Below are 24,933 nucleotides of genomic sequence, written 5' to 3'. Positions count from 1 at the left end.
AGACCGTGGTGAAACATGCTGCCTGCGTCACCGTATGTGCTTGAATTTCCTTTCAGAGGGTCATTGGAACTTGAATAAACTGATTGATATCTGTACTCACTGAACAGAGTTGTAATACAGTTGAAGAACTGTTATTAAGGAAAGATTTGGAGGGGCCTGGGATTTAGCTGAGCAGCATAAGCTCCTGCCTGCCAAGCGCTAGGTTGGGAGTTCAATTCCCAGTACCAAAAAAAAAAAGCTGTCTTTTCTCTAGGGAAGGTTTGGATTACGCTAATATTTGCACTTGGCTGTTTAGATTGTACACTGGAGAAGGCTGGTAGTCATCTTTTCTGTACTATGCTAAGTGTGTGATTTCTTTTTTTTTTTTTAATTTTATTTAAAAGGAAAAAGAAAAAACAAAACAAAACAAAGTAGTGTAAGGGTACAAGTAATACAGAACTACAAAAAACAAACAAACAAACAAAAAAAAAAAACCAGTAAGAAATCACCAGTTAATAGATTACACATTATCATCTTAGAGACAGTTGCTCAAATCACAGTATCAAAGCATACAAAGTGGACATTCAAACAGTGAGACTGCAAACAGGTGTGTTCAGTGATCCAACCAAAAACATTAATATGGTCAGCTATTTAACACCGCTAAACACACTTGCTGTTGTATCCTTTAGAGTTAAGTGTGTGATTTCAATGTAAGATAATGCATATCCATAGAAAAGCAAGTAATACTACCAGGTGTTTTCTGTGTTTATTTTGAGCACTTGAAGAATTTTGTCCTGTCCTGAATGACTTTTGAGCAAGTAATTCTAAGCTTAGTCCTTCCTATATCCTTGTGTCTTTTGGGTTTTTTTTCCGGTTCCTGGGATGGAACTCACAACCTTGCACTTGCCAGGCAGGAGCTTATGCTGCTGAGCTAAATCCCCAGCCCCTTACTAAAGATGTCTTTAATCACACATAATCACACACATAAACCCAGAAAACTCATTATGAAAATTAGCACTGCTGCTTCTTATGTTTCTTGGAATTCCCCAAGCTAATTGATTTTTGGTGTTGTTTCTTCTTCACGGTGTACTTCATTGTTTATTTTTTGACACAGGATCCTGCTGTGTAGCCCAGGCTGGCCTTGAACTCACAGTGATCCTCCTGCCTCAGACTCCCAAGTGCTGGGATCACAGGCATGCACCACCACATGTGGCACAACTTTGTTTTTTTTTTTAAAAATCCTTTTTGTATACAGACTTCAAATGCAGCAATTTATCTAAAGTAGCCCAGGCTGACTATGAACTCACTATGTGACCCAAACTGGCTCAGATTTGCAGTAATCCTCCTGCCCCAGCCTCCTAAGTGCTGAGATTACAGGTATGCACCACCATACCCAGGTCTAAATTACTAATTCAGGCAATTTACCTGTAGAAATTTTTCTGTACCGTGAATATGTGTCTGTTGTAAAGAAGCCAGGGCTTTCCTGTACTCTACCATTATCTAACCACTGTCTGACTCCCTCCAGCTTTTGAACACAAGTAGGATTTCATAGGTGGATAATAGTTTTATTTTTCCTTTTTTTTTTTTTTTTTTTGTCTTTTTCCTTTTTATTGGTACTGGGGATCGAACTCACAACTGCCTGCTTGCAAGGCAGGTGCTTATGCTGCTGAGCTAAATCCCCAGCCCCTATTTTTCCTTTTCTAAACTTTATGGCCTTTTCTTCTTTTACCAAATTACAATGCTTAGAACTCCCAGCATCTCCTTCCTTCTTTGGAGACCCCTCTTTCCCAGTACTGGGGTTCAGACCCAGTACCCATGACTGAGCCACATCCAAAGTCCCCCTTTTCCATTTTGAGAGAGGATCTTGCTATGTCACTATGTTGCCCAGGTTGGGCTCAAACTTGTGATCCTGCCTCACCCTCCCAAGTAACTGGATTGCAGGATGATGCCACCATGCTCAGCCTACGAGTGTTTTTTTGGGGGGGCGTTTTTGGGGATGATAATGGCAAGTGGGGAGGTCCCTGGGCATGGGAACACCAGGTACAAGGAGTTGCAGTAACTGTAAGCCTTGGTGCACAAGACACTTCATTGCTGGTAAATCCCCCTTTTCATATATTTTGTTAGCATAAAATCACATAATATGAAATTAACAGCTCTAAAATGAACAATTTGGTGGCATTTAGTATTCACAAGGTTATAGAACCACATGTTCCAAAACAGTTCCATGACTCCATAAAATAACCTTTTATGCACCTTTTAAATAGCTAGCTATCTTCTCCCCAGAACCCAAAAAACTGCACCTGGGATAGCTTTCTGGGTATTTCATACAGATGGAATCAGAAAAGTGTCTGTTTTTTTTTTGTGACTGGCTTTCATGCTTTTTGTTTGTTTATTTTTCTGAGACAGCATCTCACTATGTAGTCTGGCTTGGAACTTGCTTTGAACCCAGGCTGGGTTTGAACTCTCAGTAATCCTCCTGCTTCAGCCTCCTAGTGCTGGAATCACGGGGGTGCACTGCCCCACAGGAGGGATCACCCATTTTTAGCACACATTGGTACTTGCTTCTCTTATTGTTGAAGAATATCCATGTGGGTGGATAGAGCACAATGTGTTTATCCATTCTCCCACCGGAGGCTGCTGGGGCCATGTCTACCTTTAGTTATTGTGAATAGTGCTTCCCTTTGTCACTTTCCCCTTCTGGGATGTAATACTAGACACCCACATTTTAGAGGCTTATTGGGTTCAGTCCATGGTCATTGGCTCCAAGACAGAAGCAACATGGTGGAAAGGCCTGGGGGGGGGGAACAGCTGTTCACTGCAGGGTGCTCAGGAAGCACACAGAAATGGGGAATAGGGTGAAGTATCCCCACTTCCATGCCATGTTGTGATAGGCCCCACCTGCTAACGTGAAACTTTTGGGGACATTTTTGATCAAAGCCATTCACATTGATGAACCCATTTTATATTCTCATCAGCAAAAAAATAGGCTGTTTTTCTCTATCCTCACAAACACTTTGATTTTTGAGATAGAATCTTGCTCCATAGTCCAGGCTGGTCTTGAACTCACTACATAGCCTAGGCTGGCCTTGAACTCACAACGATCCTCCTGTCTCAGCCTCTGGAGTGCTGGGATGACAGGTGTGCATCGCTGTGCCAGGTTTATTTTTTATTTAGTCAGGATCTTGCTACATCACTAAGTTTCCCAAGTTGAGCTCAAGCTAGTGATCCCACTGTCTTGCAGAGTGCTGGGGTCACAGATGTGAACCCCTGTGCCTGGCTGCTTATGCCTTTTAAATTGTATTATTAACCACGTAGTGAGTGTCTACCTCTGTATCTCACAATCTACAGCAGTGGCAGTAATGTAAGTCTACCTGAATCCCGTTCCCCTTACATTCCCAAATCAAAGGTAACATCACGGTTTTGAATTGTGTTTCCATTTTCTGTCTACTATAGTTCTACTAGATAGATATTAATGCCTATACAAATTTTTTTTTTGCAGTGCTACTATTTGAACCCAGGACCTTCTGCATGCTAAGCAAGCACTCTGCCACTGAGAATTCTGTTGACCCCTATTATGTGTAACATGGCTATGGTCTGATTTTTGTTTTAATTGCCAATTGCAGACTGGGGATTTAGCTCAGGGTCTTAAGAGCCTGGTTGGCAAGGTCGAGGTTGTGAGTTTGATCCCCAGTACACCCCTCCCCCAAAAAAGAAATTGCCAATTGCATGTGTCTAAAATGACATCTTGCTGTATGTGGTGCTACATGCCTGTAATCCTAGCACTCAGGAGGCTGAGGCAAGAGGATTGCTTTAAGGGGCTGGGGATTTGGCTCAGCATCGTAAGTGCGCCCGTCTGACAAGTGCTAGGTCATGAGTTCGATCACCGGTACCAAAAAGGAAAAAAAAAAAAAAAAAAAAAAAAAGGATTGCTTTGAGTTGGAGGCCAACCTGTGCTAAGTAGTGAGTTCAAAGCCAGCTTGGTCTCAAATACCAAAGCAAACCCAAAAGTAAAACCAAAAAGCCCTCATGGCCTCGAAGCCTATTTTCCTACTTATTAGTGAAGTCAAATGTGTCTTTATAAGTTTGTTTTCAAGCTGGGCGTGGTGGCTCACGCCTGTAATCCCAGCACTCGGGAGGTTGAGGTGGGAGGATCATTGCAAGTTCGAGACCAGCCTGGGCTACAAAGTGAACTCAAGGCCAGTCTAAACTGCGCATAGCGAGACCCTGTCTCAAAAAAGACAAAAAAAAAAGTTTTTTTTTTCAGCATTTTCTACACATGCACTAAATGTTTTGCCTTGAAAAAAATGTTTTCAATGGCACAAGAATGGAACCAAGCCCCTGGTATGGAGCCCCACCCCAGACTTTTACACTTTTGTAGGTGTTTTTTGTTTTTTTTTGAGGTCTGGCTGAGCTGCTCATTGCCCAGGTTGGGCTCAAAGTTCAGATCTTGCTGTGTCTGCTCTCAATTCTGAGATCACAGGCACGCATCAACATCCCTGGCGGCTTTACATTATTTATATATATATATATATATATATATATATATATATATATATATAAAGTCATTTGATGCCAAAAAAATGAGGGGTGGGTGGGAGCGGAAGAGGTTATTGCTATGTAGTTTCAGGCTGGCCTTGAGTTCACTATGTAGCCCAGGGTGGCCTTGAACTCTCAGCATTTCTCCTGCCTCAGCCTCCCGAATGTTGAAATTAAAAGCGTGCACTGCCATGCTTGGTTAGCTTTTCCATTTGTTTCTTTTGCTTTTCTTTTTAAAATCAGCATGGGACTCTTCCTGTGGGGCCCCCAAACATAAAGTGACCCCACCCAGGGCTCTTGGGAAGCCTGTGGGAATTTTCAGCCCCACCCCAGGTTGGTTCAGGGGGCACAAGGACCAGCATGGGCCTCTCCTGTGACCTCCTGCCTGACCCTGACTGTCACGTGACTTTAGACGAAGGATTTGTGCTTTGTGGGCACAGTACCTCAAGTTGGGTGTGTGGACTGCTGGCCAAGGCTTCCCCAGTAAAGAAGGGCTGTGGCACTGGCTGAGAGGTCTGGGCCTTACCTGAGGACTTTGGGGGTCTCTGTGCCCTGATCTGTTTGAGATCCCTGGCAGTGTGTGTCCCACCTTGGGGGGCATGTAAGGAGGTAGCCTGGCACCCTCTGCATTTTGAGAAAGGAGCAGAAGCCTAACGGACCCAGGTTCTCAGACAGACAATTCAGTTCAGGTTTTATTGAACCCACTTTTCTGTTGTTGTTTATGAGACAGGGTCTTGCTATGTAGTCCAGGCTGACCTTGAACTCATGGCAATCCTCCTGCCTCAGCCTCCCAAGTGCTAGGGTGGCAGGCATGCACCACCACGCAGGGGCTTTGAATCTCCTCTCAGCCAGGGCTGCAGCCTGAGGCAGGGCCAGCTGGCCACCAGTGTCCTGTCGCTGTGCAGGAGAATGCGATGGGGCCTCTCTGCATCCCCAGAGCAGGCCCCCGGTGCTGCCCGTCCAACCGACCCCAAAGCCAGGTCCCATTGACTATGTGGCCGCCACATGTTTACTGGCCCACTGCCGTGATGCCCGGCTCCGGGGGTCACCAGCCAGGACCGGCCTGGACCCCTGAGTCTCCCTATTCCACAGCCGGGGACTTTTAGGAGTCGCCTCGTCATTGCTGGAACAGGACTCTTCAGTGTCACTGCGAATGTCCTTTGCTATCTGATGACCACAAAGAAGGGACAAGGAGGAGCTCAGGGGTGGTGGGGACTCCGGGGAAGCGCACAGGCTCTAACCCTCCCTGCCATACCTGACCCTTCACCAGGAGGCTGTAGAGCATGCGCAGGATGAGGCCGAACCAGTAAATATGCAGCAGGTTGAGCAGCACCAGAAGCGTGATCAAGAGGTAGTAGCCGATGAAGGGGCTGTAATACTTCATGGAGTCGTGGTAGCAGCTGTGGATGAGCCTACATCGGGAGGGAAAGGAGTTTCACCAGCCAGCGGTGCTCCCAGGCTTCGGAACCTCTGACTCACCGGCTCCGGAACATCTTCCGGCTCCCCAGGGCCCCTCCTGGATGATACCAACGCTCTTTTTTGTTGTTTCATTTTGTTTTGCACTTTTCTTTTTGAGACAGGGTCTTGCTATGTAGCCCAAGGTGGCCTTGAACTCAACTCTCAGTGGTCCTCCTGCCTCAGCATCCTCAGTGCTGGGATGACAGGCGTGCACCACCATACTCAGCTTTGTTTCTTGGGTTCCTTGCAAGAATCACCTTGCAGCAGATGCTGTGGGGGTCAAGTATCCCTTGGCATCCTGGCCAGTTCTAGCTGCACGTTTCCCATACCCTTTCCTACTTGATTTTCTCCTTGGCACAGTCCCTCACAGGAGCCCTGCACGTCAGGAGCGCAACCCAAGGGCGGCCCTGTTCCCCTGCTGTGTCACTGTCACCTCAACAGATATCACCAGGTGATGACTTCCCTGAGCTGGTGCTCCTTCCCCATTTCGGGGTCCTGGGGACCCTGGTCAGAGGTCAGAGCTGCTCCAGCCGGGTGCTGAGTGCATCCCTCCCTCAGGGAGGTCTCTGGCTGCCTGCATCGGGCGCCCATCGGGGTGGGCCCCACGGGCACTCACTTGGTGGGCAACAGGACGAGGCGCGTGTAGAAGAAGACCACGGTGAAGGCAGAGAAGAAGATGTTGCACATCAGCGAGGAGCGCATGTAGTTGAACACCTTGCAAATCTAGGGGCGCAGTGGAGAAAGCGCTCAGAACCAGGGAGGGGTGGGACGGAGGGGTGGACTTGGGGAGCCAGGCAAAGAGGGGCTAGTAAAGGAGCAGTCGAGAGGCCTGCACAGACACCACCTGAGAAAGGCAAGAAAGGCTCCTCGTCCAGGAAGACTGAGAGGGCGTGGCCTTATCATGCCGGGAAGGCTGACGGGGCGGGGCCTCGCCTTCAGGGAACCAGAGGGGGCGGGGCCTAGTGGCCCAAGGAAGCAGAGGGGCGGGGCCTCTTTCCCAGGGAGGCTGGGAGCGCGGAGGCCTGCAGTCCTGAGGGAGGGTGGCAGGGCGGAGCCTCAGCTCTGGGCACCCGGGAGGCGGGGTCGGGCGGTGGCGAGGGACAGGCCCACCTCCAGCAAGCAGTCGCTGACGTCGTGAAGCAGCAGTATCAGGGATCCGATGCGCAGCAGGTTCGTGCAGTAGGAGAAGGAGATCAGGCCGATAGTCACGAAGTGGTGTAGCACCTGCTCCTTGAAATCCTGCAGGGCACGGCGGATCACCAAGGGGCCACACTCGGGCGGGAGGGATTCCCACCCATTCCCACCCACGGGCCTGGGGGCAGGGGCTTGGGCGGCAGCGTGGCCTCTGGACCCTAGCCCTCCCAGGGTGTGGAGATTTTGCCAACCCAGCGCCCTTTGCGGACCAGGTTTCAGTGCCCAGGGACATCCTTTCCCTGGCCCTGCTCTTGGCTTGGCCTCACCTTGCGTTTGATGTCAAAGGGCAGCGAGACAAGTAGTGAGCTGTAGAAACTCAGCTCCGAGAGGTACCACCAGGACAGGGCTGGTTTCACGTGCTGTGGCAGGATGGGGCAAGGTCAGTTGTAGGCGACGGGGGCTTGTACTGGCCGGGAAGGGACATGGCTCAAGACTCTCCCCTTTGCTTCAAATCAAGACCTTTCAAGTCCAGTGATCGTGGAAGGGGTGAGCTCCCTGTCACTGGAGGTAATCAAGGGCAGTTGCTTGGTGACAGCCACGGAGGAGACAAAAATAGTCAAACAGTGGTACTCAGAGGGGAATTTAGGGTGTGATGCTTAGGTCTGGTTCTTGTGCTTGAGCGCACTGCTCCGCTTACTCACCTGGCTTGGTAAATATTTCCAGCACTCCAATATGTCCCACAGCCACGGCTCCTGCAGAGGAACAGGGGCCTCAAGCTCCTGAAAGCCAGAAACCAGGGGCCGCCCAGGTCCAGGGCCCCACAGGAGCTCACGGGGTCCTCTGAGCGAGGCTGTCCATACTCACAGGGTATAGGATCACGATGCCGCTGAGCGAGGCACACAAGTAGAAGAGAAACCTCCAGCTGCGGAGGTGCAGGAAGCCTGGGTCGCCGCTGCCCCAGGAGCAGACGGCGGCCCCTTCCGCGGTCCCTAGCCCCGGGATTACCTGGCCTCACAGAACTTCTTGGACACGTCGGGCAGATCCTGATTCTGGCGTCTCCGGAACCAGTGTTGAGTCTGTCGCAGCGTGAGGCCACACTGGGCAGCCAGGAGAGCCATCTGGGCCTGGGGAGGGGGCGTCGGGGGCTGGGGTCACAGAGGCCTGACGGTGGCTTCCTGCCCACTTGTCCCTGGAGAGGGAGGACCTGGCTCTGCTCTTCTGTACCCTGAGCCCCCGTCTTGCCTGTGGGGTAGCCATGTCTACTATAGAGAGAGTGAGAGAGGAGTTGGGGACAGGACAAGACGCTTTGCTGCGCCTGCTCCAAAACAGTTTTGTTGAAGGATGGGGGGGGGCTCACGCCCTAAGGCGGTGAGGGGCGGGGCCTTATGGATGAGGATGGAGCATGATGCCTAAGGAGGGGCGTGGCCTCTTGGAGGGCGTGGCCTCACGGGGGAGGGGAGGAGCCTTGCCTTCTAAGGAGCAGGTAGGGGCCGGACCTCGCCTGCCAACAAAACCGTGGATCCAGACGGGGTGTGGCGGGTAGGGAATTTGCAATGGTGCCAGAAGCTGTTCTGCTGCTCCAGCCCCCAGCAAACTGTACTACGCAGCCCCAGAGCTGCCATGCTAGCCGTGCGGCTCGAGGCGGGCTCTCACCTCCTCGGGTTTCTGTGTTTTCTGGAAGTATTTCTCCAGCGTGGGGTTGGGCTTCACCTGCTTCCTGATTCGATCCCGCATACCCAGCCACTGGTACAAAGGCACGCCTATGCATCTGGGTCAGGGGACACAGCCATCAGAGCCCGAGAGACAAGGGACATGAACGCAGAGAGAGGGTGGTGTGTAGGGAAACGGAGGCTTTTAGGGGCTAAGTTATGGAAGTTGGCGCACAGCGTGTAAAATACAGGATTCTAAGATCGTCAGGGGAGCATAGGCCTCCCTGTGATCCTAGCACTCAGGAGACTGAGGCAGGAGGATCTCCGAAAGATCAAGGCTAGCCTGGGCTACACAGTGAGTTCAAGGTCAGCCTGCACGACAGAGGGATACCCTGTCTCAAAAAGCAAAACAAACCAGACCAAATACAAGGGATAAACAACTTCAGGAAAAAGGGGTACAGTCCAATCTGTAGGGAAACCTGGTACTTTCATCCACTCCAAAGCATAGAGGAGAAGCCCACCACACACACACACACACACACACACACACACACACACACACGCACTGCCTGGTGCCCGGGGTCAGAGTCTTGGCTTCCCTGCACCAGGCTGAGAGAGTCCAGGGACAGCTGCTGCCCCACCTCCTCCCAAGCCGCCCTTTTCTCTACTGCCCCAATGCCCTTGGATTAGCAAGGACCCTGGTCAATTGACACTGGCCACACAACACCCACCCTGGTCCACAGGTAGGGACCAAGATTCATCTCCATCCTGATATCACCCCTCATTTGGAGAAACTGAGGCCTGGAGTAGGGCAGCAAGGAACTCAACTTTCATACTCAACCGCCATGGGGAGGAGTGGGCTGGTGTTTGCTGAGTGCTAAGAACTGCCAAGGGTAAGGCTAGGTCCTCAGTAAACTCTGATTCATTTGACCCTGTTTTCATTTTTTTTCTTTTGGAGACTGGCTCTTGCTATATAACTCAGGCTGGCCTCAAACTTGTGATGATCCTCTTGCCTCAGCCTCTTGAGATCTGGATGACAGATGTGTGGCACTGCGGCACCTGGCTCAGGTGTCCTTTGCCTCACTGACAGCACCTGGCCCTGTGCAGGCTGGCACCTGGATGGCTGCACATCCAGCTGGAGCCGAGGCTGCGGAGGCTGCCAGTGCTTGGTGGGAAGAAGGTGGGGGCAGCCAAGGAATAGCATTTGGATGCTAAAGCAAACCCTGCCTGGTTCAGGGCACGCAGCAGCGGGGCTGGGATCCCTAGACAAGCCGGGGACATTTACCTGTTGAAGGCAAGGCGTATGGTCACCATCACCAGAGTCAGGGGCAGGATCATCAGCAGGTCCCTGGGGTGGGGCAGGATGATGCCATCCCGGTCCACCATGTCTGCCCATGTTATGGGGGGCGGCAGCCAGAAACGTTCGTGCCACACCAAGTCATGCAGGGTGGACAGCATCCTGTGGGGGACACACGGGGACTGAGGGGCACTTCAGGTGCAGGACCTGGGAGCCACGGGACACAGGTCCCTTCTCCCCAGCAGCGCACCAGTGGGTGGCAGAGAGGGAGGGCCAGAGGGAGGGCCTGTCCCACTGTCCTGGCCCTGGCCATTGGCGCTGCTCTCTGGTCTCCCAAGGGTGGCACTTGGCCACCTCATCACCTTTATCCCATCGTCCCACAAAGAGTACTATGACCAGGACACAGGGAGAAAGTGTGTCCTCAGGCAAATGACCCTGCCTCTCTGAACCTCAAATTCATTCATAAAACAGGTCAGCCACACCCACTGCTCAGCCCAGTCTGCCAATCACAGGAAATGCTTCCTCTCCGGACCCTTCAGGAGAGTGACAAGAGCAGCAACAGCACAGCTCACATCGACAGCTATTATTCTGTCATTTTCAGATGCCAGCAGGGCGGATGGAAGTCAAAGGAGAGGCCACTTGGGGCCAAGAGTGGTGTGTGGGTGTGTGTCGTACTAGGGACTGAACCCAGGGCCTTTGCACTGAGCTACATTCCCTATCCTTTTTACAGTTTGAGACAGGGTCAAAACTTAGATGGATCAATGGATAAATGAGTGGATGCATGGTCGGATAAAGAAGTGGACAAAAAAACATTTCCAAGTGGCCATCTGTCCAACTGGAGAAGATGCTAAGTTGCCCAGGGTGCACTTGAACTTGTGATCCTCCTGCCTTAGCCTTGCAGAGCACTGGGAATTAGAGGCATGCACCATCCTGTCAGGCTGGGGCCATGAGTTCGAGTCAGACATTACAAGTTTTCTTTTCAATACAAGGAGCAGCTTTTGATACAGCCTGAAGAGGAGGGATTGAAGGATGCTCAGGATCGCCCCAGGCCATTCTTGGGAGTGTGGACGCTTTGGCAGGCATGAAAGTAGGGGGTCTTCGACGGACTGGCCGTGGCTGGGTAGGAGCTGACTGCATGTCCACGCTTCTGATGCTAGAGGAATGGTCAGGGCAGGCCAGCATTCCAGCAAAAGCAGCCCGTGAAGCAGCCCCAGCCAGGAGAACTCAACTAGCTCTTCCTTCTTGAGAGTCTGAGCCAAGCACCTAGCTGGTACCCGTCTCCACTTGGAAACTTTTTTTGCCCAATTCTTCATCTGACCATCCATCCATCCATTGATCCATCTGTCTGTTCACCCATCCACCATGCATCCATCCAACTAACCATCAGTCTGTCATCCACCCATCACCCATCCATCCATCTCCTCATCCATCTCTCAAACATCATCCATCCACCCACCCATTCTTCTAGGTATCTTTTCAGTCTGCCCATCAATCTGTCATCCACCCATTCGTTCATACTCTCTGGATCCACTTATCTGGCCACCCACCCAAACATTTTTCCATCCATTCACCTGCCCATCCACCTGCCAATCTGCCCATCTTCCCATCCATCCACCCTTCCATGCATCCATCCACACATTCATCCAGGCAATAAGTGTTCTCAGATTGACCTGACTGGAGATGCCAGGTTAGGATTTCCTACTAGAATCACAGGAGGCAAGTGAAGTACACACGTTCTTTTCTCATGGAACTCCCAGCCCTGCAGGGAAAGCAGTCAATAGCTGTGTAAACAGATACATATATACATATATAGCATCCATAAATGAGATGCTGGAGAGTGAGGGAACCTGGTAGAGAACACAGTGGTATGACTTTTTTTTGTCTTTTTCCTTTTTATTGGTACCAGGGATTGAACTCACGACTGCCTGCTTGCAAGGCAGGTGCTTATGCGGCTGAGCTAAATCCCCAGCTCCCACAGTGGTATGACTTTAAATGTGGTCCAGGAGGAGCTTTCTGAGAAGGCAGTACCCATCCTGAGACTGAAGACAAAATGGCATGAGCATAAGCGAGGACAGGGACTTCCTAAGATATGAATAGCATGGGCAAAGGCCCTGGGGCACACCAGACATTGGAGGTTAGCAGGAGGCCTGGGGAGATGGGTCAGGGTAGGGGGAGGGGGACAGATGGAGGAGGTGATTGCGTGGTGCAGAGAGCAGAGGCCATGAATTTGGTTATTGCCTCCTCCACTTTATGATGAAAATTCCAAACCTCCAGAACCTTACATAGCCTACTTCCACACTTGCCAAGTTTGCTCCCTGACATAGCTGCCCACATCCCGTCACCTCCCTGGCCATCCACCCCTCCAGTTTTTCAGGACTTGTGTCAGAGCAATTTGTAGGCATCAAGCCACATTGCTTCTGATAACCCACAGGCCACGAATCGGGGGCCAATATCTGCTTAGGAGCTTTTTTCTTTCAAGATACAGTGTGTTGGGGTGAATCCATGCATTTCAAATGTATGGTTGCTAAGTTTGCACAAATCTTCTCCTCCTGCAGATATTCCTTCCAGAAACTTTCGTCATGCACCAGGCACCAGGCTACCACTGAATCACACCCCCAGTCCTTTCTAAAGCCTTTACAGAGGATTTCACTAAGTTGCCCAGGCTGGGTTTGCACTTGAGATCCTCCTGCCTCAGCCTCCTGAGTGACTGGGATTACATCATGCTCTGATCCTCATTTTGGTTTAGGGGAGATGGAAATGGTAGGGTGTTAGTCACCATGCAAGGAATGAGTTACATTTAAAAGGCTAGAAGAGGGCTCTAAGGCCAGGCGCGATGGCACACACCTTTAATTCAGCATTCAAGAGACTGAGGCAGGAGGATCACCTCAAATTTGAGGCCAGCCTGGGCTATATAGGGAGACTCTGTATGAAAAAGTAAAAAAAAAAAAATTTTTTTCAAAATCAGGCAAAATAAATCTATGATGCTTCTGTTGGTTTCCTGGGGCTAATCTTCCAAGTTACCCAGATCTTAGTGACTTTAAACAACACAGATTTTTATCATAGGACAGTACAGCAGCTCCAAGTCCAAAATGAGCCTCACTGGGCTAGAATTAAGGTGTCCACAGGGTGAATCCCCCAAGGGTTCCTGGGAAGAATCTAGGCACACCGGTGCCGGCTCCTAGAGGTGGTGCCTACAGCCCTTGGCTTGTAGCCCCTGCCTCTGTCTTCAGAACTCTGAGTCTGACTCCTGCCTCTTCCTCATGAGGACCCCATGATAACATCGGGTCTCCCAGCTAATCTTCGATGATCTCCCAGATCAAGGTCATCTGATTAGCAATCTAATTCTAACCTTCAGGCTCAGCGCCCTTGGTGCCAAAACTCACAGGGGTTAGTGTAGGGAGCAGAGAACCTGTCAAAGGAGTTGATTTCATGGCAGGAGTTGGGTTAAGGGAGGGAGGTATGTAGGGCTTGGGCCTGGGCAGGGCGTGGGAGTGTTTCTTACTAGAACAGTGCAAGCCTAGTGCCTTAGGCAGTTTTCTGTTGCTGGGTCCAAACGCCTGATATACGTAATTTAAAGGAGGGAAGGTTCATCTTGGCTCATGGTTTGGAGGGTTCAGTCCATGGCTGGCTCCAAGGCAGAGACATCATGACAGAGCGGCCCTGCTCACCTCACTGTGGCCAGAAGCAGAGAAAACAGAAGTGGAGTCAAAAGCACAGATTAAACACAGAGACAGTGTTTTCATTAAACACACGACAGTGTCGTGCACAGAGACAGTGTTAACACCTTTGTTTGAGACAAGGCTTACGATGTTAATTTGTTGCTTTGTTTTGTTTTTGAGAGGGTCTCTCTCTGCAGTTGAGGTTGGCCTTGGGCTCACTTTGGAGCCCTGGCTGGTCTCGAAGTCATAATGATCCTCCTGCCTCAGCCTCCCAAGTGCTGGGATTACAGGCGTGCACCCCTACACCCGGCACAACCAAACTTTAAAATAGAGGTTTTAAAAGTGTCAGAATAATTTCCTGTAGTGACTACTATCTTGTTAAGATTAACTATTTAAATTGGGCCAGGTGGTGCCTGCCTGTAATCCCACCACTTGGGAAGCTGAGGCAAGAGTATTGCTTTGAATTTGAGGCTAGCCTGAACTGCATAGTGAGACTCTGTCTCCAAAAGACAAAAAAAAAAAAAAAAAAAAGCTTTGATATTTAAAAAATCTTTTTTTTTCTTTTTTTGGAGACAGGTTCTAACTATGCAGCCCAGGCTGACCCTGAATTTGCAGCAATCTTCCTGCCTCAGCCTCCTGAGTGCTGGGATCGTGGGTACACCACTGTGTCCAGAGAGATTTGCTTTATTCGTATTGGTATGTTTCATGCTTCTTTAGAAACCTGATACTTATTTGTCAGAGTTCTCGTGTTTTGTGGTGCTGATTACAAAATAGACAGGATTAGACTTGACAATGGACTCTAGATAAAATCAGCCCTGGAGCCACTCTCTCCACCTCTCTTACTGCTCAGGTTTAATTAAAAGGGAGTTGGACACCGATGCCAATCATCTGTCACCTTCCCTGCAACCTGGGACGTGTTGCAATCGCCCATCACCTGAAAAAGTTACCTTGGCAAGAAGGGATAAGGTTAAAGGTGGTTAATTGACAATGTACTTTTTTTGTCCTTTTGAGACAGGGTCTCACTATGTGGTTCAGGCTGGCCTTGGGCTCACTTTGTAGCCCAGGCTGGTCTCAGCTTTGCAATGATCCTCCTGCCTCAGCCTCCCCAACCACACCCAGCCTTGACAATATTTGAAAAGAAAGGAAGAAAAAGAGAGAGACAGAGAGAGACAGAGAGACAGAGAGAGACAGAGAGACAAAGAAAGAAGGAAGAAAGAAAGAAAGAAAGATAGAAAGAAGGAACACCTGAAGTCCCAGCACTCTGGAGGCTGAGGCAGGAGGATCATAGCAAATTGAGACCAGCCTGGGCTACAAAGTGAACTCAAGGCAGCCTGAACTGCACAGCGAGACCTTGTCTCAAAAGGACAAAAAATAAATAAAAACCCAATCAAACCTGTAAATATCAAAAAGCCACCTGTGTGTTGAGCTTGCCAAGATAAGTAGAACCACAGTGGTTATTAAAAAAAAAGGGGGGGGGTTGCCATATGTGGTGGTGCAAGCCTATCATGCCAGCACTCAGGAAGCTGAGGCAGGAGGATCCTAAATTCAAGCAATTTAGCAGCTTAGCCAGGTCCTGTTTCAAAATGGAAAGGAGGAGCCCTGGCTTGCCACGGTTCTTCGTGATTCTTTCGGGTGCTGAAGGGCTCTAGGCACACTGATAGGGGCCCCCTCCTGAGCCTGCTGTCTTTCCCTAGAGCCTCGGCTCCCTGGGACAGGACCGCTGTGAGGCCACTTAGCGACTCCCCCAGTGTGGCTGTCCTGTGGCCGCCTGGGCCTTTATGGTCCCTGCTCCTGGGTGCCCCAGGGCCTCCTCCGGCCCGGCTGCTCTTTGAGGCTCCCCGGGTGCCATAATCCTTCTTAGCAGCTAAAAATAGTCCAGCATGGAGGGAGAGGGCACAGGGCTTTGTGCAGACTCAGGGCCTGGATGGGATGAGGTCTGGGAGCACAGGTGTCAGCCCCCTGCACCCCTGAACTCCTAGGAGCCGTGGGTTCTCTGTTTGGGGGCTGTGCACAAAGACTGGTTTTGTTTTAGACTGCTCAGGTTAGGAAAAAGCAGATTTTTCTGGCCCCAGCCACCCACACACCCTCAGCCTGGTCTGCTGCCCGAGTGGCTTGGCAGGTTTCTGTGTCGAGGCCTAGGCACTTAGCGCCCCTCCAAGGTGGCTCTGGCAGGAGCAGGGCCCCTGAAGAGTGCTAATCACTAGACATGCAGCCAGCACTCAACACTATTATGCTGCTTCCCCTGGAAGACCCCAAGGTAGGCTTCATTGGGGGCCCTGCCTCTCAGAGCCACACACTTCCCCACATTCCAGCCCCAACCTGGGCCCTCCACCTGCTCAGTTCATTCACCCCAAAGGCTGCTTGCTAGGCCTCCGACTGGACCACGTCATTCTTGCCCCAGGACCTTTGCACATCCTAGACAGCTTAAAAAGTTCTTGCTGTTTAGTGTCACAGTGACACTGTAGTATAAATACCCATAACTTCCCAAGGGTTTGAGTGGAACAAATTCCCCCAGACAGCCACACACCCTGCTCTGTCTCAGCATTCTTGTTTTAGCTCAAACATTACTTCCTCAGAAAGTCCTCTCAAAATATCACCAGACAGAGTCCAAGGAACTCCCCAGAGTGGAGTGTAGCAGCAAACTCCGTCTCACACCGCTCATGAGGGAGTTCATAGATTTGCTGATTTCTGCCACCAAAAAAGAAGTCTCAGGATGGGTCATCAGTAAGGGACATAAAGAGATTTGATTTGGTTAGGCAAGAGTTTAAAACACAAGAAGTAGAGAGTGGGGGGGGCACTGAATACATTTATGGGGAACTTGGGGTTTAGGAGATGAAATGTACACTGTTTGTGAATTGATAGAAAGAAGGAATTCAGTTTTCTTTTCTGAGATAAAGTCTTGCTCCATAGCCCAGGCCAGCCTCCAACTCACAGCCATAGTCCTGCCTCAGCCTCCCCAGTGCTGGGATTACAGGCATGCACCACTACGCCCGACCTCTGTTTGCTTCAGGTTTAAGCATCATGGGTGAAACTTCTGAAACCATAAGCCCAAATGAGTCCTCATCATTAGCTGTTTATCTTAGAAACTGTCACAGCAATGAAGGGTGAGACATGGCCTAAACATGACAACTCTGTTGAGCGTAATTAACAGGCAAGAGGCGGCACTGAGTGTGAACTGTGTGACCTGAGACATTCTCACACATGGACACACTCACGAAAGCATCGAGTCAAACAAGATAATGGACGTATCACCTAACACTGACTTCCAACTGCAAACGGCTTCCCTCAAATGACTTATACATGTCTATATATCCTTCTTTATGGCTGTATAATACTTCTTTATGGCTGTGTAGAAATAGCACACCGTCTGTCCATTCGTTGGTGAACATAGATGAAATAAATCACGCACAAGCTTACATAGCACAGCTTCTCGTATATAAAAAAATAACCCGAAGAATAGATCATTTAGGGAGGGAGACACAGTTATACTCCTTTTACAAATTGAAGGAGGACCGAGAGATGGGGAAGGGGGAGGAGGATGAGGGGGAGGGATGTAAAAAGATTTCAGATGCATTATGCACGTGGTCCCCCCACCAGTGATGTAAATATGTACGAATATAATTTTTAAGCAATTAAAAGGTAATGAAGATATCTAACGCATCTCAAGATGTTTCCGTGTATTTGTAGCTCTTGCTTTTTTATTTCATTGGAAGTTAGAAGCAACTTTGCTGCCCAGCCGTTGGGGACTGGAAACCTCAGGCTTCCAAGCTACTAAGGGTCACAGGAGGAGGAGGAGGAGGCCGGGAGGCTGCGGGCGAAGCCTGCAGGACAGCAGGCTCGCGTGTTTGCCCTGCCCGGCGCCTTGTCTCCGCGCTGCTACCCACACAGGCCCTGCGCCTGCGCCTCTCCCGGGAACTGCCCTGCCCCCCCCCCCCCCCCCCGCAGAGGCCTCCTGACTGCGTCTTGGTGGCCTCTGTCCTGCTCTGTCCGCTCTGAACTTGTCTGGACTGTCTCCTCTCGCTCCAGCCTTGAAGCTATGCTTCTAACTGCAACCCAGACCCCAGGCCTTGCTACTTAAATTTGTGATCCTCCTGCCTCAGCCTCCGGAGAGCTGGAATTACTGGCGTGGGCCACCACGCCACCAATTTTTTTTTTTTTTTTTTTTTTTTTTTGTATCTGGGATGGAACTCATGACCTCGTGCTTTTCAGACAGCCGCTTAAGCCGCTGAGTAAATCCCCAGCCCTCATCATTTTTCAAAATACAGGTAATAAACCAATATGCCCCTGAGTCCTGGCTACTAGAGAAGCTGAGGCAGGAGGACCAGCTTGGGCAATATAAGACAATGTCTCAAAAAAAAAAAAAAAAAAAAAAAAAGAAAAGACATCCTTTTTAAATGCACGTAATCTTTTAGTCAGATGACTCTGGTCCTAGGAGACTGCGGGGGAGCTGAGATCCTGCAGTCTAGAGACCCCTGCAGACTCGCGGGACGCTGTGACTTCCAATCTCAAACATCCCTGAAGATCCACGTGCTAGTTGTGCTCCCTGACCTTTTCGGTCCCAGAATGGGTTTCTTGCACAATGATTTTTCCAGAAAGCAGGACGGGGTGTGTGCGTGCGTTTCCAGTTGCTTCAAAGGAGTGGCAGCTTGGATGCTGCGCATGCGCAGCACACAGTTTCGGGCTGCTAATGCAAAGCTCAGGTGGCGAAGCTCATGCATAGTGGAAGGCGCGGGAAATACAGAGGAGCAGCTGGGTGTTGGGACCCATTCTTGTGCCAAAGGTCTAGGCCCCCGGCTCATGCTCTTAGTAGATGGTGGAGCCTTGCAGGGGTGACTCTGAGCCTGGCACAGGGGTGTAATCTTAAGACCCTGGGAGGCTGAGGCAGGAGCATCCCAAGTTCAAGTCCAGCCTGGGGTAACTTAGCAAGATTTCATCTGCAGCAATGCAAACAGTTATACTCTGACCATCCAATCATACCTAGGAACCTCCCCAAACTGTAGGCCAAAATAAACCTTTTCATAAATTGCTGATTGAGGGTATTCGATATAGTAACAGAAAACTGACTAGTGCAATAATGATACAAACACGACTCTGGCACTTTCTATTTGTATTTTTCTGATAGGGGGTCTTGTTCTGTAGCTCAGGCTGGCCTCACATTCCCAGTAGTCCTCCTGCCTCAGCCTCTCGAGTGCTGGGATTACAGGTGTGGGCCATCACACCTTGCTGCAATTTTATTTCTATTTCATTGTCTTGCAGTGCTGCAGCTGGAAGCCAGGGCCTGGAGCATGAGAAACTATGGCCCTACTACTGGGCTGTCCTGTAGTCCTATCACTACTATTTTAGTATGCAACTCCTAGTAATAAAAAGGCTTTCTGCCAGTGGTCTGCCAGGTTACAGTTTTTAGAGTCATGGTAGCAGCCCTGGGAGCCTGTGGCCTCACTGTCAGGGGAAGGGGACAGACATTCCAGAAGGAGCGATTCCATGCGCTTCCCTGGCCTGGGGGCCATCTATGAGACTTCATGGACTTCAAGGGAAGAATTGTCCCCCTGTGGAGTGATTCCACTGGTGGCCTTGCAGGGGCGACAGGGAGAATAGGGTTACCAAGTATAAAAGGTAGGGAGCCAGGTGTGGTGGCCCACACCTGAAATTCCAGCATCCTTGGGAGGCTGAGGCAGGAGGATTGCCTTGAGACTCAGGCGGCCTGGGCTACACAGGAAGTAGGAAGGCAAATGGTGGGGGACACAGCGCAGACAGAAGCATGGGGACAGGCATGAGATGCAAGCATAATTCTTCAAGGGCTGGGGTGGTGCATTATGAGGGGACAGATCTCATTTTGGAGTGATCTGATTGGGTGAGAATAAAAAGGCACTTGTCTGGGAGTCAGAGGAGCCTAGGAAGCTGGGGTAACTGGGGTGGGGTCACAGGGCCCACAGTGGGAAGCCACATCGCCAGCCTTGTTAGCCTTTGTTTTTTTGAGACAGCATGTTACTAAGTTGCCCAAGCTGGGTTCCAGTTTGGGATCCTCCTGCCTCAGCCTCCACAGTATTACAGGCATGTGCCACTACGCTGGCTTGGAAAATTCTAAGAAAATGTGGGAGAGTCCTACAAACCTGCCATGGACACTGAGTTTCTAGGGGCCTTGGATGAAAGGAGACTCATTCCCACCTCCCCCAAGCCACCAGCTACATCTCCAGGAAGCCACAGCTGAGATGTGTGGAGTGCTGGGTCCTCCCTGCAACTGGGGATACTGAGGCACAGATCGGTCTGAGGTTTTAAACCACTAGTTGGGATTGGTCCAGAACCTGTACCCCACTCCCAGCTTCCTATTCTGGCTACGTCTAGATGACTCCCAAAGACCCGTGTGGTCACAGGTGGCCGGATCAAGAGTGTGTGATTGATCCATGGCACAGTGCTAGGGTTGAAGGCGGGTGATTACCACATCAGTCCACTGATTGGCCCTGCACCCCCTAATCCCAGAGGCTGGGGTACAGCATAAGGGACAGGAAGAGGCCTGTCCTGTCTCTTTCTTCCTTGCCGTGCTGCCTTGTGCCCTCCATGAGCTGTTTCTTCTCTGCAGGGCCACCTGCCATGGAGCCAGCCGATTCCAGACTGGAACCTCCACACACTGTGAGCCAAATAAACCTTTCCTCCTTGGACTTGTTGGTGATGGGTATTTTGACTCAGCAGTGAGAGAAGTAACTAAGACATCACCCAAGTCCAATCCCTCAGGCTAGAGATGGAAGTACCCAGACTATCATTTCAGAAACATTTATTCAGTATTTACTGTGTTCCAGGTGCTGGGCCACACCCTGGGTTTCATCAGGGAGCCAAGTAAGTAAAAATTCCCACTTTCCAGCACTCAGAAGGCTGAGGAAGGAGGATTGCTGCGAGTTCAAGGCCAGCCTGGGCTATATAGTGAGTCGATGGCCAGCTTGGAACACATAGTAAAAAGCTGTCTCAAACAAACAAACAAATAAACAAACACAAAAATAATAAAAAACAAATCCCATGATGACATGGGGCCAGGAAAGGCCAGGGGAAAGAAAGACACAGATAAACCGAACTCCTGCCAGTCCATTACCTTGGGCCACCCCTCCATCCTGGCTTCTTGCCTCCTGCCTCAAAGTTTGTCCCTGAGCTAATGCCTGTCCAAGGCCAGCAGGAAGGGGCTGGCACTGCCCTGGCCCCCTCTGCTGTCCCAGGAGCCACAAAGACTTGGCCTTGCCACTCTCCTGGCTCCTTGAAGCCCCAGTAGTGGCCTCAGGGCCTTTGTACCTGTCATTCCCTCTGCCTGGAATGTTCTTCCCCTGCCCAGTGAATTCCTACTCTGTCATCCAGACAACCTTCACCTCCTTCAGGAAGCCTTCCCTGACCTTCCCCGGGCCAAGCCAAGGTCCCTTTCTGAAAGGCATGGCTCTGTGATATCCTGACAGCTCTCATTTACCATGTGCTCATCCCCCAGGGCACAGTGCCAGTTCTCTGCTTCGAATGAGAGGGCAATGATTTCATGCCCATTTTACAGGCAGAGGAACTGAAGCACGAGGAGGTGAAGTCACTGGCCCCAGGGCTTCTAAGCTCCAACTGGTAGGACTGGGTTGGAAGTGGTTCCAGCCCAGACAACCCAAAAAGCAGCCTGCAGGGTGCAGATAAGAGGGGAGCAGACCTCCTGGTGCTCACCCCACTGTGTTGTCCTGCAAGTGTGAGGTGGGACTTTGGCTCCCTCCTGCTACCACCCAAGGTCAGCCAGGGGTGACTCAGTCCGTGCCAGGCATTGGCCAAATGGGTACATCACCCCATTTGCACAGCCATAGTTGGGGGGGGGCACAGGCAGGTGCTTTGCTGCCTTCCCTGGAAGTGGGGAGAATGGAGGTATGGGGGCCGGAACTCCTCTCAGGCCCCTAAGAGCATGGAAACCCCAGAGATTTGCTAATCCCTTTCCATGCCAAAGTGTCCTTTGATCCACTCACCCCTTTTTCTTTTCCTTATTGATATATTTTTGGTACTGGAGATTGAACCTGGGGTCTTTGCATTGAGCTACATCTTGAGCTCTTTTTGAAAGTTTTTTTTATTTTATTTATTTTGAGACAGGATCTTGTGAAAGTACTAAGTTGCCCAGGCTGACCTTGAACTTTCGATCCTCCTGCCTCAGCCTTCCATAGTGCTACACTTACAGGTGCGCACCGTCATGCCCAACTTTGTTCACTCTGGAAATGGGCTCGGTCCAGGATTCCTATCTTGGGGTACCACCTAATAGGTCCATTGTTGAGCTAAAGGAGGTCACCTGGCCTCTGTGCTCAGACTGGGATCTTGGGGTGACCTCCTCCCACCTCTGGCAGCTCATCTGACAGATTTTGCAAGTCAGGTTGGAGTACAGCTGTCTCCTCCCACCTCATCGTGTGTGGAGTGTGTGTGTGCCTCTAAGTCTCCCCACCCCAGCAGTAAAAGCCATGCCCGCAAACTTGCATCTGCCCGGCTCAGGAATCTCCACTGCCTTTCCAGCAGGCAGGCATCCCAAGGCTGCTCCTCCACTAAAGGGAGTTTCTAACTGGCTCACTGCCTAACATGTCTACCAGTCGGTCCCACGCCAGGTCGCTTAACGCAGGTTCTTAGAACGCAGTCCGATCCTGTCAGCCCCTCGCTCCAAGCCTCAGCCCTGATGGAATCCTGGGGTCCCACCCGCCGTCTGAGGCTTGGTCATGTCTCTCTGCCTCTGCCTGCACTTGGATCCCCGCCCCCTCTTTTCTCTGCCCTGCCACGACCTTTCCCCCTCCCCTGGCAGTGCCCCCAGGCCGGCCTCTGCACCTGGCCTGAAACTCCTCCCCTCTTCCCTAGGGGCCTCCGCCTGCCCTCCCATGTCCTGCTGTGGTCTTCATCTAGCACGTGCTGGGAGGATGCCCTCTTTTCCACGAAGCTCTCAGAAGCCATCTACACAGCCAGGCTGTGGGGTGTGCCTGTGTACCCCGACCTGGCACGTCGGTGGCCCTGATTTTTGGGTGACAAGGCGACATCCCCGCTCCTGCCTCCGGATCCCGTGCCCCAGCGTCCCGGGTCCTTGGGCACCACACCCTGGGGTGGGAGGAGGTCGGATCCAGACCATTCGGTGCGCCCCGAGAGGCAGATGCGGGGTGACGGGGGCCGGAGCGGCTGCTCCCGGGTTACCCACGGCGTGGAGGCGGGGCCGGAGCCTTCCGCGGGGCGATGGCTTACCTGGGGGCGCAGGCGGCCGGGCGCTCGAGGCCGCGGCGGGACTTGGCGAGACCTTAATGCGCGCCGCGGGTGCGAGGTAGCGATTTAAATCTGTCCCCAAGGCAGCCTCCTGAAGAGGGTACTAGCGGCCCGGGGGCGGACCCACGGGGGCGGGGCCTGGAAACCCGGGCGAGGTCTACGGCCCCGCCCCCAGTGCCGCATCCAATCGCGCCCTCGAGCCTCCAGGCCCCGCCCATAGGTCTACTTAAGTCCCGCCCACACGGCCATTCACCTAGGCGCTCTCTAGGCCCCGCCCTCAAACGCATCTCTAGCCACGCCCTCCGCCCGCCCCTCGGCCGCGCCCCCTTCAGGCTCCGCCCCCGGCCCCACCTCCAGCCCGCGCTGGCCCCGCCCGGCCCCGCCGGCGCCCGCGGGCTCTAACCACCCCTCCTGCCTGCACTTTGGCTCCCCGCCCAAGGCGTCTGCTGCGCGCTTCCCGTGGGTCCCCGGGGCCACCTCCCGGATGGCCCGCGCACTGCTCACACCTCGGGGCGCCGTGCTGGGTGTTGCAAAGAAGGCCTGAACCCCCTCCTGGCCTCGGCGGCAGCCCTCAAAACTCCAAATCTGGGTGCCTTGTTGAGCTCGGTCAGGGAGGCAGGGGCAGCTGCAGGCACGAAGGGGCGAGGCTTGCAGCGGAGGCTGCGCGGTGGTGGTGGCGGCGGACAAGGCCTGGGCGGCAGAGGGCAGGGGAAGACGGCCAGGGGAGACAGGCAGGTGGCCTAGCAGGATAGAGGTCCGGCAGCCGCCTGCAGAGGGAATGGGTCTCAGGGACTCCTGCGGGAAACTGGGCTTCCTGCCCGCGAGCAAGAGTGGGGGCAACCGGGTCCACGTGGGGGCGCACGCTTGACAGTCCAGCACTCGGTAGGCGGATTGCAGTAAGTTCAAACCAGCCTGGGCTCCATAGCGAGACCCTGGCTCAAAAAAACGAACAAAACAAAGAAAAACAGCCTCTCCAAAAGAAACAAAACTCGGAGCAAACAAATATGAAAAACAAACATTAAAAAGAAAGAATGAAAGAAAAACTGCAGCTTCAGGATACAATCAAAATACCCAATACCTTTTTTATGTTCCGGGAAGTTCGTTTAAAAATAAATGAATTTTTAAAAAAGCACCACAGGGGTAAAGATACAACAAAATTGTTCATTGGGCCCACGTTCTCACCTGTAAATTGAATTTGTGCTTTTCCTCAGATGAGGCAGATTCATGAATCCCACAGACCTTCGTCCTAACTGCGGATCTCTGACCCTCCCTCCCACATGTGCCAGCACTGTCTCTCTAACAGAGCCCAGCACTCTGGGAACCCAACAGACACTAGGAATACATAGCTCCCATTGCCCATCTTAAAGACACCCCAAGACCCCATAAATGGTCCCAGCCACAGACCATAGTGGGCTTCCCTTTTTTGTTCTTTTATTTTGAGGCAAACTCTCATGGAGTCACTGTTGTCCAGGCTAGGCTTGAACTTGGGATCCGCCTGCATCAGCCTCCAGACCTGGCTGCAGGTTGGCGTAGCTTTCAAAGCCACAAAGTTCACGATGATTTGCGATAGCAGTGACTTCAGACTCCAGCCTGAAGAGCCGTTCTCTGGGGGACCTGGTTTCTAAACCGGCACCTTGAGGCGCCGCCGTCATCCACGCCTGGGGCCCTGCTGCCTCTGCTGTCTTGGGACTCACTCCTGACCCCAGGGAGCAGGGCCTGAAGTCCAGGGAATCCACGTGGCTATCCTGGGCCCTCTGCTTGCTGGCTCCTGGTGGCAGACTTCCCCCACCCCCAGCCCACGCACTATTCCACATTCCTGCCCAGAGTGAGAGAACCTCATGCAGAACCATGCTGCCTGATTCTGTGTCCACACAGCCTCTCTGAGCCCAGCGTGCTCGTCTGCCTCTGTGTATTTGTGTCTGTGTGTGTGTGTATGTGTGTCTCTGTGTATATGTCTGTCTTTCTGTCTCTGTGTATGTGTGTCTATGTGTATGTG

General features: G+C 51.7%; 1 protein-coding gene across 3 annotated transcripts; it reads right to left on the bottom strand.

Annotated features, from left to right (window-relative positions):
- Window positions 1-5,179: 5,179 nt before the first annotated feature.
- Window positions 5,180-23,076, bottom strand: Cers4 (ceramide synthase 4). 3 transcript variants are annotated; one of them, XM_063228333.1, is made up of 12 exons: window positions 22,920-23,051; window positions 13,556-13,725; window positions 10,042-10,215; window positions 8,761-8,875; window positions 8,113-8,231; window positions 7,972-8,029; window positions 7,809-7,859; window positions 7,434-7,526; window positions 7,084-7,212; window positions 6,590-6,696; window positions 5,771-5,927; window positions 5,180-5,682 (listed from the first exon to the last, which is right to left on the bottom strand). In XM_063228333.1, exons 3-12 carry the CDS (start codon window positions 10,212-10,214, stop codon window positions 5,506-5,508), a joined length of 1,179 nt encoding a protein of 392 aa, XP_063084403.1. In that variant the 5' UTR covers window position 10,215; window positions 13,556-13,725; window positions 22,920-23,051; the 3' UTR covers window positions 5,180-5,505. The 3 variants fall into 3 exon arrangements, with proteins under 3 accessions (XP_063084403.1, XP_063084402.1, XP_023420528.2); XM_063228332.1 differs by lacking the exon at window positions 13,556-13,725 and having other exon boundaries at window positions 22,920-23,076; XM_023564760.2 differs by lacking the exons at window positions 10,042-10,215; window positions 13,556-13,725 and having other exon boundaries at window positions 22,920-23,064.
- Window positions 23,077-24,933: the final 1,857 nt, after the last annotated feature.

Source organism: Cavia porcellus, unplaced genomic scaffold (assembly GCF_034190915.1).
Source record: "Cavia porcellus strain 051 isolate PalLab524CR breed Dunkin Hartley unplaced genomic scaffold, mCavPor4.1 scaffold_17, whole genome shotgun sequence".
Taxonomy (NCBI): domain Eukaryota; kingdom Metazoa; phylum Chordata; class Mammalia; order Rodentia; family Caviidae; genus Cavia; species Cavia porcellus.
Note: the sequence above shows the minus strand (reverse complement) of the source record. Positions and strands in the feature narration are given on the sequence as shown.